Source organism: Cygnus olor, chromosome 18 (assembly GCF_009769625.2).
Source record: "Cygnus olor isolate bCygOlo1 chromosome 18, bCygOlo1.pri.v2, whole genome shotgun sequence".
NCBI lineage: Eukaryota > Metazoa > Chordata > Aves > Anseriformes > Anatidae > Cygnus > Cygnus olor.
The window spans coordinates 1,505,261-1,524,562 of NC_049186.1; the positions used below are offsets into that span (position 1 = coordinate 1,505,261).

Consider the following 19,302-nt stretch of genomic DNA (forward strand, 5'->3'; position numbering starts at 1 on the left):
ACTGTGATGCACTGGGTTGTGACGCTACAAAGTGGGCTTCACCTGGCCCTGGAGTTTCGTACTTGCTTTAAGGAGCAATGCTACTGAAACAGTCCCATCACTCCTCCCCTGCCCTTGCCAGCTTTGTCCTTGCCTTGCCTGTCCTCGAGCCAGGGCAGCATCCAAGAGGACACATAGTGATCTGCTTTGGGCTCAGACCACTGTAGGGTTGGTGTAATCACACGTGAAGTCTCCAATCTGGCCTGTTGTGTGGTCACACCACTGCTTGTGCTGGCACAAAGAATATGTATTGAGAGCACACAGGGAAAAATGTCCATCCCGGCTGCTCTGCTGGGCTGAAATTTTAAACTACACTCAAAATCCCTGGTTTTAGCTGTAAAGCTTGTACACATAGTCTTGTTAATCATCTAGGCTGTTATTTCTGCAGAGAAATACATCTATCTTAGGATGAACTGAGCCACTGAAGAGATGCCTACCTCTCCCCCAGACCTTCTGAGAGCCTACATGATCAGCTTAGACTGAAAGCCCAATTTTTAGATGCTATAAGCAAGATGATATGAATCCCATCTACATGACCAATATAGAAGACTCCAAAGTTATTGGGAGCCTTGCAAGGCACTGGGCCACCTGAGAAAGGAGGGTGGACTAAAGTGTGTCCTCTTTGGAGAGGCCTGTAGGCCTAATGTTTGAGGCATGGGCCCTATCTTGGCAAGAAAACCAGTGGGCAGATGAGAAGAATGCAATAGCCTGCTCTGCTTTACTTCTGATGCTTTCAGCTCCTGCAGAATAAGGCTGCGAATAGACACAACTCTCATGAAAAAGAGCAGTCGGAAGCTGATGTACTCAGAGGTACAGCAGCTCTTTCATGGGGGATATTACTTGTCCTTTCAGAACAAAGCTGTAAGGACTCAAATAATCTGTCCTTCTCTGGGAAATTGTCCTTTATTCTACTCCCATCAGGCATTCTGCATGCTAGCACAGGGTTATTACAGAAACATTGTCCCTGCTGGGCTCCAAACTACCTCACCATGCTCCTAAGCTAGAAAAAGGGAACCAGAACTGGAAGGTTGTCATCCTCTGAGCCTTGTTACAGCAATGTTGGGACATATGGTTCTTTCATGGACTGACCAAGCTCCATGCTGCAGAGCTGGCGTGCTTGTCCCAGCCTGTACCAATATGCTAAATGGCTGACTGTCAGAGAACTTCACAGCTTTGACCTTGAAACCTCTTGGACTAAAATTATCCATACCAATCCTCACCTGCTTGCCTTTGTGCTGGTATTGTTCTATAATTTACACGTGATTTTCCCTCCCAGCTATTAAGCTGCTGCTGTGTTTGTGCAGGACGTTCCCATGTCTCCCAGCTTTCCTTTTCTGGGCTAAGCAAGCTAAACTCCTGTATTGTCGTCTTGCCTGACAGGACCACTGTTCCCCAGCAAACCGTCTTTGTACCATGGATTTGTGCCTGCTCCAGATTGAATTAATCTTCCTTAAGCACAGTAGATAAAGAGAAGCTGCTCAGTGGCTCCTGCACCTCCTGTGGGTGATTTCATATCTAGAGAGGACTAAATAACAGCTCAAAGGCACCAGGTTTTGTTTTTTGTTGGTTTTCTTTGTTTGTTTTCCTGCCTTCCTTGTTCTCCAGTAATAAAAGCCAGTGGATGGCCCATATCGATCCTCAGGGCTGGAGGCTTCTGTCCCAGGGTATCTGATCAATGCCAGGACTGAGCATTTAGGGTGGGAATCCTCAAAGCCGGTGTATCAACGAAGTCTCTTCTTAAGGCAGTCACCCTGGTAGTCAGGGGAGAAGTTATGCGCGGTTACGATGAGGCTCCTTTGGGCTAGTCTGGACGTGTGATGCAGGATGTGCTACACAGCAGGGCCTCCTTCTCCCCAGGCAGTACCAAGGGAGACTGAGCAGTGAAGTCAGATGGAGATGCCACACTGACTCTACTTTGTCTTTACTGCTTGTTTCAAAAAATAAAAATAAAAATCTGCTGCTCGGGAAATCACACATGCCCGGGAAATCCACGTGAGTAAGCATGCACAGACAAATGTAGGCTTTTCTCCTAGCCAGCAACATAACCTGGCAGGGGTCCTAGTCCCACTGAAGCCAGTGGACCAAAAGGGACCAAAAATCAGAGCTCTGCCACATGGATCCTGCAGTGCTGCAAATTGAGAAGAAGATATTGATGCTGCTAAATTTCTGCTGATAACTGTGTCTGAATCAACATTTGTGCAGACATGGGGCTTCTGCTGGGAATTGTCTCTCACACTATAGCCAGCCCCCATACTGCAGGATGATGAGAAGGAACCTGAAGAAGAAAAATGAACACTGCTTTTGCTCTTTTATTTCCCCTCAAATGCTCCTGAAGATTTTCTGTAGAATCCACAGACATAAAGTCACTATTGTCTAATCTCAGCTTCACCAGTACTGCTCTCAGTACACAGAGACCTGTGACTGAAAGCTTTCTTGATGAGACTGTCCTAAAACCTGGAAGGCAATGGGTACGTCAGCGTTCTCCTGAAGAAAAGCTTATGTTTAGGCACAAAGACAGCCTGAACAGGTCCACAACTGTCTCATCTGTGCTGCCTGGGCCATCCTAAGGATGCTGCAGATCTGAACACCTTTCTGATATAATCCGAAAGTTGCCTCAGCTGTGTGGTGGGCATGGCTAATGCCACAGTTCCAGGTAGACACAGTCACTGTGTCTCCTATCACTCGGTCTCCTGCTTCTTCCCACTAAACTTTTTTCCTGATCTTTGCATCATGTTGGATCCACATTCCTGTCTTGTCCCCGTCTCTGGTTCCCTAGCTTCAAAATGAAGTTAGTAATTCCAGTTTATTTGGTGAGTTTCTTGGGCAATATTCATTCAGGAAAATGCTTTGCAAATGGTTAAAATTTTCTCTATTACTATTGCCATCCCCTATTCAATGCCTCCTCTGCAGTTCAGCCTAAATATTTCAAGGTACTTCCTTCTTATCTGCATATGAAAAAGAAGCCAGCAGCTCTGAAGGGCTTGTTTAGAAAATCCAACAGCAGCTATCTATTAGGTTTTCACTTGCTCTATGCAAATCTTTGTTCACATCTAAGGGGTGAAAGCTCCATAATGAGCGTGAACATGATAGTGCATGATACTCCTAACATCAGGAGGAAGAGCTCTCCTTGGTGGTAGGATCAATGGGAGATCAATGATGGAGACCATGATGGAGACTGCGGAGCGAACGTGCTGTCCCCGTGGCTTCCTAACACGTGCTAGCTGTGGCTGTCTGCATTCCTTGCACAGTCAGGGTCTGTGTCCCTGCGATTTGCACGCGAAAAATTTCAAAAGGATCACCAGCCACTTCAGGGATCCTGAGAAATAAGACCAGAGGCTCAAGACTTTCCAGAACCTTGTGCTGTAGCTGGAGGAACAGAAGGAACTCCAATCACTCACCAAAAGAAGAGTCTGAACTGACAGTGCCTTGCTACCAGGTGCTGCCCTGACGAGCCAGAGAAGTTTGCTCCAGCAGTGAGATGTGGAGACACGGGGCCATGTGTGTGTTTTACACAGGAGAGTCAGTGTCAGGCTGTACTACAAGATGCAGACTGTGCTGGAGGCTGCCAAGCTGCTGGCAGGACCTGCCTCGTGCTCTGCTTTGTGTTTGGAGGGCAGGGGTGGGAAGGGAGCAGCCTGGCCCCCTGTGACTGCCGTGCCCCCAACAAGGTGGTCTTGTATTCATCTGCAGCCAGCCTGGAGGCAGGGAACAGGGGTTAAGATGCAAGACAAAGTGCTGGGGCTTTGTGCATTCAAGTGCATGCATCCCTTTGGGCTGCCTTCTTATATGGCACTGGAGGGTAGGCCACACATTCACCTTTTTCTGCTCATCTTTTATTTGTGCTTTTGCTTAGACTCACTTGCTGGTGTTTTGTGCCAGCCCTGTACTTGCCCAGGCATAGTGCAGCTGGTGAAGCCTGTTCTTGGTAATTTGGAGTCTGCAGGAAGAAAAACACCTCCCTGTTAAGGCTCTGGGCCATCAATGACCCATCAAGAGCTTAAACTGAGGTCAGCTCAACAACTTCAGCGGGTCTGTGTTTTGCTTGTGCTCAGTTTTCATGCAGCAGTAGAAGCATTCAGGAGGCTGAAACTCCCACCTCATCTGGGGAACAGCATGAAGCTGGATGTCCCCTAACCTGGGGGAACCTCGACCAGGACCCTGAGAGGCAAGCAGGCCAAGAAACCCCAAGAAGGGCTGAGGTGCCACCAAGCACAGCATCAAAACTGCGTCCCCTCTGCAGTGCTCAGAGGCCACAGCAGAGCAGTGAGGGTCAGCGGGGGCCCCCCACCTTGTGCTATCTGCAAACGTGCCCCAGTGAGTTGGACACAACCTCCTCCCATGCAGACGTCGGTCAGTTCTTGCTCTCCTAGGCTGGAGTGTCCTCTTATTCTTCACTGGGGTCATGCCAAACAGGAGTGAGTTGAGGGTATTTCTGGAGCTTTGTGGGTAGACAGTATGAACTGTTTTACAAGGTGAGCTCCTGCCACGGACACATTTGGGACAGCATGAACTTCAGCAGGTTTCCCCGTCCCCATAGTTTGAGGCACTTAAGCCTCAGACATGGATATTGGGACCACATTCTTCTGACACTTACAGTAATTTTGCCTATCTCAATAACTGCACAAGTATCACAGTCTGTGCTTTGTGCCTGCACCCTCTTGATCTCAGCAGCATCCTGTGACAGTGAGATCTACAGGCTAATGCTTACACTGAATGAAACAGAATTTCTTGCTAGCTGTGCTGAATTGAGCATTTTTAATTCAACACCTTTCAGGTGCTATGCAGAGAGAGAGGATGCATAGTAGTCACCAAACTGACTTCTCTGTCCCAAATCTACTTTCCAGACTTTTACCCACTGCTCTTTCCAAGCACACAATCTTTGTCAGGCACCTTTAAGTGTTCATTCATATTATACTTCCTAACATGAGTCTTAGGTTATTCTCATCACCTATATTTGAACTAGCTTTATTTTTAGTTTCTTAGTTTAAAATGAATATGAGGACATGCCTTTTATAGACAGTATGCTCTTGGTATCTGATCGTATCTTGAATTAATGACAGTAGCATATACTTTAGAATAAAATGTTATATTTTAAACAATAGAGACAGGGTAATGACATAAGAAGAATAGATAAGAGTATAGTGCTTTAATAAAATTTTGAAGGTTTGCATTTCTAGAGAGAAATCTGTGAGCTGCGTGCACAGATATGGCCCCACATAAAGAGCAGATCTCAGAAATATGACTGTGCAGGATGAGGGTTTTTACTCAGCAGATCTACATCTTGCTGTTTGCACTAGCATTTCTTATCACAGTTGGGGGGCAGGCCCTCAAACTCACTCTGCCTTATGCCTTGCCCACAGAATTTGAACATATATTAGCCAAATCCAGTTTGACTCGTAGAGCCAGGGATCAATTTTCAGCCTGACTACTAAAATCCTTTTTGTTCACAGTATAAGCACATTTTGTTCAAACACGTTTAAAGAAAAATAAAAAGACTCTAACATGCCTTTATCTCATTGCTCAGAGGGAAAAATGCATATTGGGAAAACAAACCCATGATTTTCTCAAGATGGAGAACAGGGCAGGTGTGTAACAGCAATGTGGTAAGGTCTGCATTGGCATACACAAGTGTATTTTCTACTGCAGATCCAAGCCAATGCCATTGAAATCGATTCAAAAATACCGATCATTAGCAGAAAGTGCACTTGGAATCTGCTCTTTGGTTGAGGAACTAGGCTGTGATCCAGAAACTGTATGTCAGCTATATGAATTACTGGCAAAATCCCAGCTTCTTTATTCATTCATTTACTGTTAGGACTATCCAAGACTCAGAAAAATTGTCATGAATAGATCTGTTCCTGCTCACATGCTTCCTGCTCCATGCACCTCGTTTCTACAGGGATTGTCTCATCATTTGCCTCCAGCTGAAACACTGCTCTCTGTTCTGCAGCTGATAATCTACAAAGAAAGTCAGCAAAAAAGAGATACTTCTCGCTTTTCACCTATCAGACAAAAAATCTTGGGTTCAATCTAACCACCAGTCTTAGAAACTGCTGCAGACCTGGGTTCTGGCAGCTTTACTCCATGACAGCACCAGCAGCATCCTCAAAGCACTGCATGGAAATGATGCCCTCATCTAGGAAATCCTTTAGAGAAATCATCATGGCCACCTTCACATGAGAAAATGAGGGCACAGCGCTATGGTAAGTGATTATGGTCATCTGCTTTCAGGAGTGTGATGGACACTGCTTGCAGGATTTCAAGACCCAGGGGAGTTTTAAACCAATACCTTGAAGAGCATGGATGACAGAATGGGACTGTTCCAGTTCTGAGAAGAAATGGAGACGCTTTCAGAAAGGAAAGAGCTGTCCCAGCAACAGTCAGGAGCTGAGCAGTGGGAAGGGTCTCAGCCCTCCAAAAGGGGTGCTTTCTGATGCAGCTGCTGGGGGACTCAGTACAACCCCTCCTCTCCTTTCCAACATCTCTGGTCAGCCCTATGACTGTGTTCTTCTCAACAGACCATAACTTTTATAGCACTTGATGGTTTATGAAGACAGGCAGGAAGAAGATTGCAGGGCTTGCTTTGGAAAGTCTAATCAAAAAGAAAAGTCTGTCCCCATCCCTCAGCCCACAGCCCTTCCCCATTATCATTTGTCCTTCTCTTAGGGTTTCTTGGAGAACCTGTTGGCCCTACCACCACCTAAGAAACTCCATGTAGCAAGTCATCCCCACCTTCTGTAAATTACGGATGGGGGCTCCTGTTCCTCCTCAAGTCCTGAGAGGACTGTGGAACGTTAAGGTAACTGCCCTCTGCCCGCCTTGGTGGCAGCAGAAGCAGTTCCTACCAGTCTTCTTGCCACAGGGAAAGTGAATTCAGTCCGGCCTCAAAGCCGTTACAAACAATGTAGTGCATTTGATCCCATCACCTTGCTGTTCCTTGGGACCTCTGCACTTTTTTGTTCATAGAGAGCAGGAGCAAATTTTGCACTCCACAAACTTCCCCAGCCTATGACAAAGGTACGCCACAACCTGGTTTCAAAACCTAAACTGAATCACAGTAATGCTGCTCTGGCAGGTGGGAAATTGCTGAGCCTGGTCTCTCCATGAATGCACAAAAAGTAACTCAACATTGAGAAATATCTTCCAGCTAAAACAAGAACTTTTATGTATGTGCCAGAGATAAGCTTCTCCTCTAGGGGAAAAATAAGATTCTGATTTCTCAGACCTGGGCTTCACTGTGAAAACTTCTTAGCACTTCCTTCAGCATCTGCTGTACCAACCTGTGACAGCACAGGCCATCCACTTGTGAGCACTCTATCTCCCACAAGCCCAAGGCTTCCAGCAGCCCACATTGCATCCTGGCACACTGCAAAGCACAGAAGCGGAGTGACAGCCATACAGGTCCTGTCGATGATCTCAGCCTGTGGCATCAGGATAGGTGAAATGCCCAGGCTCTCTCCACTGATTAGAGAAGGATTTTGTTGCCTCGCTGAGAGTACAAGCCTGACTTTAAGCCAGAGAGAGCAGGAATCATCTGGTTTCAATTCAGACCTCTGAAGTGTTCTTGCAGTCCTATGAATGGAAGATTAACAGCTCAGTGACAAATGTCACCAGCATTAATACCTCAAGCACTGTGTGCAGTTTTGGGCACCACAAAATAAGAAGGACTTAAAACTGTATGAGAGTGTCCAAAGCAAGGCTATGAAGACAATGAGGGATCTAGAGGGGAAGAAGTGTGAGGAGCGGTTGAGGTCCCTGGGTTTGTTCAGCCCAGAGCAGAGCAGGCCGAAGGGAGGCCTCATGGCGGCCTGCAGCTTCCCCACAGGGAGTGGAGGGGCAGGCGCTGAGCTCTGCTCTCTGGAGACAGCGACAGGACCTGAGGGAACGGCATGAAGCTGGGACAAGGGAGGATCAGGATGGATGTTAGAGAAAGGTTCAACACAATATGAAACAGTCACGGCCACAGGTCCCCACACCATCAAGAGTTTGAGATTAATCTGTTTCCAAGAGTAGAAAAAGTCAATAAATGAACAGAACTCTGTCTCTCAAAGACTGTCTGCAATTACATTTGTGGCAGTCACTGTATGAAGTCCCTACAACTGTCCGCAGCTTTATACAGACTATTGGAGGGTAAACTGAAGCTTCTGGGATCAAATAATTTTCCCATGAGTACTGAACATGGAAAGCAAATCTGGAAAGCAAATCTAGGGCTTGTGTGTCCAAAAATCACTTCTAAGATAATGAGCCAATTTTCCTTACAAGAGACTTACGAAGATAAACTTTATATAATATACTTGCTCTGCTGTAGCAGTAAATTTTTGGACATACCCAAGCTCTTCACCTGCTGAACTCTGACTGTGAGATTTGGCTGTTCTGAGGAGACAATTGCTTCAGAATTAGAGATCGATCTGCTAAGTCCCCCATCTTCACCTAGGAATCACCATTTTTTTCATAACATTAAATTCCTTATTTACAATCCTCAAACACATTTAAGATTGAATGGTGACCTGCTAAAGAAATAGTATTCCAAATACAAGGGTGATTCCTAATTTCACTTAAAATCCCTCTGTATACAGATAACCAGCCTAAGATGCTCAGTAACATTGCAGCAGGAAATCATATATTTTTTTAATAAATCAGTTCTTGAAAATAGATATAGAAAAAAAATCTTCAAAGAGATGTTTGGGGCATGAAGCTGAAGCTCCCTGTTTCATAGATAGCTGGGCTGTAACTGGCAGCTTTTCACCAGCCTTCAGCTCAGCATTCAAAGGTACTTGCCAAAATGTTGCAGAGACTTGACAGACTCTATGAAAGGGCATACAATAATAGGCAGGGCATTTTTCTTCTCCTCTCAGCTATTGCAATCTATTTTGATACACTGTTAGCACACAGCAGAAAGAAGAGAAATCTATTCTAGAACACTACACTATTGAAAACCATCCATGGGCACTCAGTGGAGTGCTGGCCGCAGTGGAGTCTGCAGGACAAGGAAGTGGGCAGGAAAATGATTCACTAACTACAGGAGGAAAATGAGTTTAGAGATAGCTTCGATTCTTTACATTGCCATGGAAACATAAGGTTCTCAGCAGTGGCAGGGTGGTTCAAACACAACATTTTGGTTTAATGTTCACTTAGAGAGAAAGAAGATGCAACCCATTGTGGCTAGCATCCTCGCTTCCTGCCCCAGTCCTATCTGTGTACTCCAGGAAGCATGTTTCATGAGGTCAAGTTAAAAATGCCATCAACCAGCTGAGGTGGTGAGCGACATGATCTCCAAATGATGAGTGTCTCTTCATGTGCACCAGTGAGACTGCCTGCAGGGGAAGTTTTTGCTGTTGGTGCAGGAAGCAGACTCCATTTAACAGCTGGCTGTGGAGCAGCTGTGGGCTTCTTGCCACAGCAAGCTGAATTTCCTGGCTTAGCAGTGATGTATGCACTCCCTGCCCTGTCTGTGGTCATTTTTCTGCTGCTTTCTCAAAAAACTTCAGGAAGGCTCTCATATTATCTGCCAATCCTCCTCCTTCTCATTGCTCATAGAGCGGGAGACACTAGCTTGGAAAGCCCCTTTCCAAAAGTCTCCCTAGGTTGTGCTTTAAGCCCGGTTTGTGGCCAGTTGATTGGAAGACAGAAGGGTATGAACCTCTCACCTTACTTATTTCAAGGCACAGGGCAGAAGGTGACCGCAGGGACTGATCTGGGTTGGCTTATGTTCATCCCATTCCTGGTCTACAGAGGTGGCACGCTGTACAACTGCTGCAGGCATTGGTATGGTTTCCCTGACCTCCCACCCTCCTCCCACCCAGATATTCAGAGGGCTATAAAAAAGAGAGCTGTCCAGACTCTGCTGAGAAATGGATGGTCATGTCTGGAGTCAGCTAAATAATTCAGAGCGGATTGAAATGCCCTATTGCGTAATGGAATCTTTCTGCAAAGCTGTGCAGCAGTTTCCACATCCCAATGATCCTATTTTCAAGTCAATACAATTAAGTGTCAGAATACGCAATAGCTGAAATTAATCTGGAATCAGAATGCAAGTGATCTTTAGCACACGCACTGCAAGAAACCATCAAAATCATTAGATATTATCCAGGATGACCATAAAATGATTCATTGGGATGCTGCAGGCTCTGGCTTGACATCTCTCCATTGATATGATATGTCTAACAAGTGTTTAATGAGAAAAAGGACTCAACATACCTAACCCCCAATTTTTACATAACCTATTCATTGTGTGTTACAGATGCAGGCGTGAAAAAAATGACCCTTAAACTTCTCTTTTCCACTGTTTTAATGAATCTGCTGCACATGTAGATTACTAATGATGGGAGGAGGCTGTAAATTCCGCTCTGTAGTTGATTCACTGCATGTTTTGAAGCTGCATTGGGCCAATGCTGAGTTGCAACAGATGTAAGCCAAGACCCCCAAATAAAAAAATTAAGGGTATGAACCAGGAAAGAAACTGAAATGTGAGGTTGTTAACACGAGACAACAGGGAAACACCTACAACAGCAGGGAAACAGGACCGTGCTGGAGAGGAAGGAATCAGAATCCTCAAACTGCTAATGATAATTAAATTAATAAATCTCTTCTCTCCCCCCCCCCCAATCATATTTACATGCAAATGAACCAGTAAAACTGGTTTCTGAGCTGCTGCTTTTAAAAGGAGCTCAGCTTTTTGTATGCCAGGGCCTCCAAAAGGAACAGAAGTGTGTGTAAAAGGGGGGGATGTAGTGCCAACAAGTATAAATACGCGATCCCATTTTACCACATTGTATCACGTCTAGGGTCTATGCAGAGCTCACAGCATGCTGAATGTTATAAATCCACTGAGGTGTCTGCATAAAGATTAGTTTGCATACAGACATGTCATTTATAAAATACAGAGCCTGTCAGATATTCTTCAGCTCACAGAAAAACCAATGAAGGTGGAAAGAATGTGCAAATGAGGCAGTACAATGGATGGGTAGATCAAGACATCTCAGGAAGAAAATGATCTGATCCCCATACTGACATGGGATGTTCCACAGCCCTATCATTATCAACGTGCTTTTCTACGAGCCACACTCACACAAACTTGGCGATGCTGTCTTGGGCAACAACCCCAACCACCCTGCAGTGGGAGCTGGGAAAGCTCCAGAGCTGTGAGGGCAGAAGAAGATTAGAAGTGGAGCTGCCGCCCACCTCAGCTGGCTGAGACACCGAAGCAGCTTGGGAAGATCTTGGTTGCTAAGTATGATCTGGAGCTGCATTGTCCTCTTTCATGTTTGTAGGAGGATCCCTCATAACAAAACAAATGTTAAGTTGTCAGAAAGAGCAAGCTGCTGCTTTATTCCCTAAATTTGTCTTGCAATAAACCTGTGTGATGACCCCATTGGCATTAGGCCCTCCATCTCCTGGTACAGGCACACTGGGTTACTGTGAGAGCACAGTGGAATACCGAGAGTGATCCCAATCCCCAGGAGGCTGCCGGGCGCTCCCCAACAAGCCGAAGGTCTGGCCATGGACTGGCAGCAGATGGTGGCAAGACACCTCCCTCAGCTTGTGCTAAACAGAGCCCACGGGCAGGCAAGCAAGTGAGGAGCAGCCATGAGACTCAGATGCCACCTCAAGCCTATCAGCTCTCTCTCCCACCCTGGCATTACCTTGTCTCTTCTCACTCTCACTAACCCCTCCAGCTTCCAAACCTCAAACCCATGTGGTTCAATTAGGAGATGGAAGAACCCATCTTCCACTGCTCTGACACCAGGGGATATGTGGTCTGTCTGTCCTTAGAACAACTCTTTCACCTACACATGGTCTGGGAGGGAAAGGTGATCATTTTCTAAGGCAGGACTAAGTGAAGATCAATTTGGTCCTTTTGCATATGCGGGAGAAAAATGCTGATTTGAGGGAGATACTGCCTGTGAAAAAGCCAGAAGCCAACAACAGCAGACCTCTCATTCTCCCTTCTGCCTGTGCATTTCTGTGCATTGTTTCGGATAACTGGGAGCAGGATATTTATCAGGCGATGGCAAAGGGTGATGCTATGGCTGGGGTGGGTGTAAGATCCTGTTAAAGGACAGGTACCATATTCCCACACTCCAGGCATGTGCTCAGCCAAACCTGTCTCAGACTGGACAGCTGTACCTCACATGATGGGCTGCACAACCAAAACAGTCCCCCGGGCCACTCTGTGAATGCATGAGGTACCAACCATGCTGCAGAACAGTGAGAACAGAAGCACCAGCTGGTAAAAACCACGTTCAGGTTGTAAATCTTACCATATTTGCACCAAATATCACAAGATACAACCTAACTGTGGGTAGCTGTTATTGCTCAGTCACCAGGCTCTACACCAACATATTTTTCACAATTCCCACACTGCAGGATGCTCCAAAGAGATGCCAGCAGCAGTTCTAACAACCATATCGTACCGTCTTCGGTATATGGTTCAATTTTTTTTCCTGCCTACTGGCACCAGTGGAGAACATCTTTGGTGCCAATTCTAGCGGGATACTTCAAGAAAAAAGATTGCTACAGATAGATGCCTTAACTCAGAGCACATCTCCCAGCAAATCCTGGACCAATAAAGATTTCCAGCCCTGAACCAAAGGTAAGATGTCCCATTTCAGAAAGTAGTATTGGGCAGGCTGTGAGGAAGGACACTTGGTTCTTCCTGAACTTTCCACACATGCTCTTCAAGCTGCTCCCCTACCTCTGCACCTCCTCAAGGATCTAGCATAAGCTTACAAGAAACTAGCAGACTTCCCTATTATTTCCCTATTATATGGCTCTGCAGTAGAGGAGTCAAAAATCCCATGTTCCTCACTGTTTCCTGACCACCCAGTGCTCAGTTTAACTTTTCCTGCAAAAGCTTCACTATATTTAACACTGTTGCAGCGTTACCAGGAAAACAAGTTGTTTAGATATGAAGTGAGCTCAGTGAATTTCTGCTGTCGGCAAAAATTGATGAAACATATGGAGCCCAATTCAAATTCTGAAATAATTTTCAGGGTCTGAGGCTGGTAGTGAAAATCAAAAGTCAAAAATCAAAATCAAAATCAAATCAAACCTACATTTATTTATTATTATTTTTTTTTAACATGAAAACTCAACAATCTTGATCTGGAGTGAATTTACTATTCTTCAAGACATGTTGACTACTGTGGTTCAATATCCACGTGGCTGCTTGCCCCGTGTTTTTTGTGCCTGGAAAAGTTTCTATACCAGCTTGTGTGACTGAGCAGAGCCCTGGCAGGACTGTGAGTATGGTCTTTTTGGGGTAGCCTCAACCTGGGACACCTGATATTAGCAGGAATCTCAGGCAGAGAATATGTTGAAAAAGGTGTGTTGTTGTTTGCTGTTTTTTTTTAAATTAGGTTAGTGCACAGAGGAACATCCCATCTTCAGTGCTCCTGCTTGTTTCACGGGAGCACTGAACTCTCATAGCAACTCTCACAGCAAACAGAGCACTAGTAGCTATGTCTGTAGTAGCAACTACAAGTAGGATCCACATGAATTTCTCGGATGGCTAGATGGGGACAAGAAGTGTCTGGTGCCCACCCAGTGAACACTCATTTAGAGGTGCCAGTTTCTCCCAGGTATGTCTAATAAAACATCCAACTTCTAGTTACCTAAAGTTTGATGAAATTAACCCAGCTGTGTGTCTCACCATGGAGACCTTCTATGGATTTCGGATTTATTTCTAGATCATCGTGACAGACTCACAGTGAAGGCCTTTACTGTGGTTTGAAGAACTCGCTATATAGTGACTTTATAGACTTAAATGCCAGACAGTGATGCATCGCCCAGTGGAATGTCATATAAGAACCATAAATCACAATCTTGCAAGAGCTTGTGGATGTCAGACATGTGAATATGCTGATTTGGTATCCATGGAAGTTTGGCATGTCTCACATCTTTGTCTTCTGCCCAAAATAGACTAGCCTTTAAATATTACTCAGCACTTGGAGTCCTGCCACAGCAGAAGACAGTTGAGAAAACACCAAAAATGTGTCTCCCAGTGCAAAGAAATATTGAGATAAACTTCATTGGCTTTGTTCAGTCTAAAAGCAGAAAGCCATTCCACAGTGGTGTAATGACAACATAGGACGAGGTTATTTGGCTAATAGTAGCTGAGGTGGAGATTTTAATTCATGCATTGGACCTGAAATAAGATGAAATCTGAGCATGAAGTAGTTCAGCTAAAGCTCAGGAGTGTATCCCTTGCTGGAGAACTCATCTTTCCTGTCTACATGTACACCTGTGCTGCCAGTTCAATCAGAACACAGGGAATCTATCATGTAATACTTCCTGAAATAATCAAATGATATAGGGTACAAACATAATGACAGAGCCCCTAAGTCACTTGCTAAAGCCAAAGGTCCTACTTTCACAGAATAGGCAATCAAATCAGATTGCAAACAAAGACAAATCTACACAAGCAAACAAGGCAGTTTGCCTGCAGAATGTGTGCACATTAATTACTTGCACCAATCATACATGGGCATGTGAATTTACCATTAAGAAGTTAGAAGTTAACACTACAGCATTGTTCAAACAAAACATGAATTTACAGGTAACTTAGAAGTAAATTCAAAGGGCAATACATTCTTTTAGGTCCATTAACAGCCCAAATATTTGAATTTCTTCAACTAAAAGCCTTTTTTACACTTTTATCAGATAGGGTGGAAAACGGCACCCTATCTGATGGCTGTTCAGAGAGGTGGCACACAAACAATCTGGACTCCTGTTGCCCATTCTCCCATCTTCCCAAGGATGGGAAATGTGCTCTGTGGGTTTTCCAGCAAAGCCAGTGGGAAAGGTGTGAAACCCACTGGCTCATCTAAGGAAGAACAACCCCCCCAAGCCTTTTCAGTTGAAGAAGGAAAGCTGGTTTTATTTTTATCTGAGAAGGTACTGGAAAAAAAGTATGTTGTACAGAAAACTGCTTGAAGATAACTCAAGTCTGAGACAAGGAGGCGGATTGCAAGGCTCTGCCCAGGGTTACCCATGTTCTTGATGAAGGCCATCAGGACACACCACTCTGTAGATCGTGCCTCTCCTGGGTACACTTTCTACCTCATCCTAAATACAGCCAGGCCTAATGTGTTAGGACATGACTGTAAAACTTCTTTTTGGTGGGGAGGAGAAAGGGAAATTTTGTGTGACACGCCATCCATGAGTCCTTCCTTGAACCACTTTAGTTCCCAGCCCGCCTGAAGGTTCATGGTGGTTTTTCTCTGCTTTCCTTCCACCGGTGCAGTGCCAGGCTGGAATTGCCAGGTATTGTATTACAAGTCCCACGGGTGCTGCCTCAGCCTCAGTAAACTTTATTTAAGCACACACAGACATACACAGACAATATACATATATTTGTTTCTTCTCTGACAGTTCTACAGGACCAACACTGCTTTGGATGACACTTGTGGAAAATTTGAAAAAGTGCAGGAAATGTAAGAAAAAATAAAGGTCATTTAATAATTTGTGAGTCATGGTCATCCATGGAAACAACACAGGTGCATTCAACCAGGCGAGCACATGGACACATCTCCACATACAGTACATTGTGTCTATATAGGTATCTCCACATACATTGTGTCTATAGAAATGTACAACAGTCTCAGAAGTCATCAGGACACAAAACCAGATGCGTACTGGCATGGCACATGCTTGCAATCCCAGTGTCGCAACCCACTGCCAGGGCACCACTGTGACTCGGTCAGGGTGTGGGTGTGAACAGAAAGATGCTCCCAACATAGTCTCACTGTACACTATAAAAACTCACCAAACAGGCAACAACGTCATAAATGAACATTCATCTGGGGTTCTGGTGACCAGCTACTTCGAGTCAAATCTCACAGCTTTTGTGTCACCACAACTCCTGGGATATACGGTTACTTATCTAATATAGCTACAACTGTCTCTCAACATATATCATATATACAGTACATATACACAGAACATACACAGAGCAGTATATGTATATTTTTGTGTTTTCATGTTTGTACATTATATCACAGATTATATGAACACATAAATATATGTTTTGGACCTAAAAAGAAATAACTTTATAAAATATTCATAATACCCCGTCCCAAAAAAAGCCCAGAAATTAAAAGAAATCCAGAAACACACTCTTGTACTGTTACTGCCTGCCTGTGGACGGCATTACACTCCTTCCCTTCCCCTTTATAAGTACAGCAGCACAATGGTGGTTTGCATCCATGCACCCAAGAAAACACAAAGCAGTATAAATTGTTGAACTGCAAAGTCAGAGTGGAGTCTGGAGTCTGGCTGTCCGACTCTACACTCTCCCACCATCTCCCTTGCTAGAATTTAAAAGGTTCTGCCAGGAGCACAGTATTTTACCTGCAGCAATATTTGCTAGACTAAATCTACTGAGTGCAGTCCAATACTGTTATCTCATAGCACTTATAACCCAGCTTCTGAGTTATAGCTTTTTATTTATTTATTTATTTAAAAGAATCTTTTTTATTTAGCAAAAAATTGTTTCCACTGTACCCTTCGTGTGTCCTCGTCCTAACGTGACAAACCCGGAGGAGATGAAATTATGGAGATCTGGCCCTCCACTTCGATAAATATCCTTTCCATAGTGACCTGCCAAGGGAAAAAAAAAACAAAGCAAAACAAACAACTTTATTCAGGTGTTTATATATATACAAATATGTGCTGTGTAGCCCCGCTGTCACCCTTTATATGAGTACCAAGGCCCAACCACATGGTTGCATTATTAATGGTAAGCAGAGGCTACAGCAGAACATAACAGCTGCAGCAGCAAACCCTAATTCCCATACGGACAAAGACTTATGAAGAAGAAGACGAGTATTCTGGTGCTGCCAAGTCATGAACAGATTCTGATAGGGGAACCAAATAACCTATATTAAACCAAACACCCCAAATTCCAGGGAATTTGACCATCTGTGCGTCGGATTCAGGTTTGCTAGGAGCAGCATTCCCAAGGAACTGGATTCACTCAGGCCTTCAAGAGTGAGAAGTTAAAACACATCAGATGAGATGCGGCTTTGATTCATCCTGGTTCCAGCCAGGCCCTTGACAGCATTTGTTCACTGCTGCTGGAGTTTTTCTCAGCACAAAAGTGAAGTTGCAAGTATCTCTTTTGTCCAGGCTGGACCGAAGTGCCCATTAACAGTATGACAGCAGACTTTGTCTTTTAGCTTTGATTTATTTGCTCTGGTCCTTGAACAACATCCATAGATAATTCCTCAAGTGTGATAGTCTTCTGCAGAACACTTCCTAGGAGCTCTCTCAGTCCATCACAACAGAGTACTATCAACTGTTCAGGAGACATCCAGCTTTTTAATGTTCTAATGTATTAATAAGGAAAAAGGCCTTCTGCCTCCCTGTTACCATGCAAAGCTCTGAAATGAGGACATAGATAATTTTCCAGATACTCTTTATCATCTCCTCCCTTTTTCATGTTGGTAATTTTGCTATTCCTTTTATTTTAGAAAGAGGCAAAGATAAGATAGGTGCCGGGGGATGGAAGCAAAGCAGCCGCAGGGGCTGGGAATGCAGCTCCCTCCCTACCAAGCCTCCATTTTCTCTGCACCTTTCTGCACGAGCTGGTGATGCATCACTGTTCCTCCGAGCCACGGTGGCTGGGAGCAGGGCAGATGGTCCAGCACACGGCACCCGAGCAGGAGAGCTGAATCAGGAGGCAGTGGGGAGGGCAAAATGGGCATCACGGATCCAGGTGGAAATGCAGCCCAGGGCCATGTTCTGGCTGGCTCATGTTGCCTCTGACAGATGCTATAGCCCTTTACTATTTTTCAAACACAGACTGAATGCCGTGTGTTCTCACACATTTTCAGGCTTTCTGGGAACATTGTGAAAACTAAAATGCACAGAGACTTTGAAACCTCAATACTCTGCAGAGTTTTCTTCTTTCCCTTTTTGCCAGCGATTCCCACCACAGTGCCTTGGCAACTCCTGCTGACTTTGCAGACCACTACCCCTGTCACCAGAGTCCCCCTTGCGTACAGGTGGGCTCACGGTGAGCACCTTCTCAGGGTCTAAATTGTGCCACCAGTCTGCCCTGCAATGGAGCCCAGCAGGCTGCAAACCCTGCTCCCCACCTGGGGAGGACACCAGCAACCCTCTGGCCAGGAGAGCCCAGCACAGACTTTGCCATCATGGGAACACGTTGGAGATCCTCGGATCACGTTGGAGGTCCTTCTGAAAAAATGTTTGTTCCTATCTAATAGAAAAAGCATCCCACTCCCTTTCCTCACGTAGTTTTGCTGGTCAAGGTCAGTCAAGTGCTCCCTGTAAACTTCTCAAAACACACACGAAGTGTGTCTACAGGGTTGGGAGAGTTAGCAGCGAGACAGTTTTCTTCTTGTATTTATAGCAATGCAAGGTGGTAGCAAAAGCCTTCAAATGTGCAGGCATCCACCCATGAATTGGCCGAGAAATGTTTCTAGGAAAAAAAAAAAGAAGGGTTTTCTGCTTTCACAGGAGAGAATTTGGTCTGGTCTCTTGTTCTCGTCTTCCTACCCAGCTCCTGCAAACCCTGCCTGCTGTGTTCCTGGAAGAGGATGGCAGACATTTGCCTCTGACTCCCTGGAAGCTATTCTTGCTTTATGCAAGATTTGTTCTTGCCCTGAGAAGCCTGCAGAGGTGGTTTGTGGTTGCAGTGCCCAATTCTTTTTTTTTCCCTCTCTTTTCTAAAATGTGCTGCCTTTTTTCTTTCTAGTAGGCCATTTTTTGCTCATATTCCATCAACTTGTATGCTCTCAGAGCCAGCTACTCAGGTGATTGGCACTTTATCAGTGTCATAACTTTGCAGTTTTTAACAAGGATAAAAGAAACATACAAATGTGTTCTGTTCCCTCTAGCTGAAACCAGGGCTCTCTTTTTATATCCCTTTGGAGGATCTGTTTAAGTCAGAGATCAAGAAGGCAAAGTATATTAAAAAAAAAAGCAAACATTTACTGGCAGATTTAAGATCATTCATCAGCCTTTTGCTCTCTGAACTTTGCTCTGCCCCTTCTTACGCTACATAATAGTTAAATTAAAAGATTCCTGTGATAACAACCTATTAGCATTTGAACAGAAGTCATGTTTTCCCACGAGAAATTCAAATCTGTAGACTTCAAGTAGCACAAGTTTTTCCTTTTTACGGGTACATTATAGGACGCTACGTTTGTTTTACATGGTTCTTTATTCCTGCTCACTTGTGATCATTTCTCCTGTCCTCACTGTGTAGAAATGCTGGTAACAAGCTTTTACGTTAAGGAG

At 44.8% G+C, this 19,302-nt stretch overlaps 1 protein-coding gene across 1 annotated transcript in view; it reads right to left on the reverse strand.

Annotated features, from left to right (window-relative positions):
• Positions 1 to 19,302, reverse strand: part of SHISA6 (shisa family member 6) — a 251,390-nt gene that overhangs the window by 175,990 nt on the left and 56,098 nt on the right. Inside the window, exon 3 of the mRNA XM_040530952.1 lies at positions 16,543 to 16,638. Coding sequence (XP_040386886.1) covers positions 16,543 to 16,638 — 96 coding nt within the window. The remainder of the gene's footprint in view (positions 1 to 16,542; positions 16,639 to 19,302) is intronic.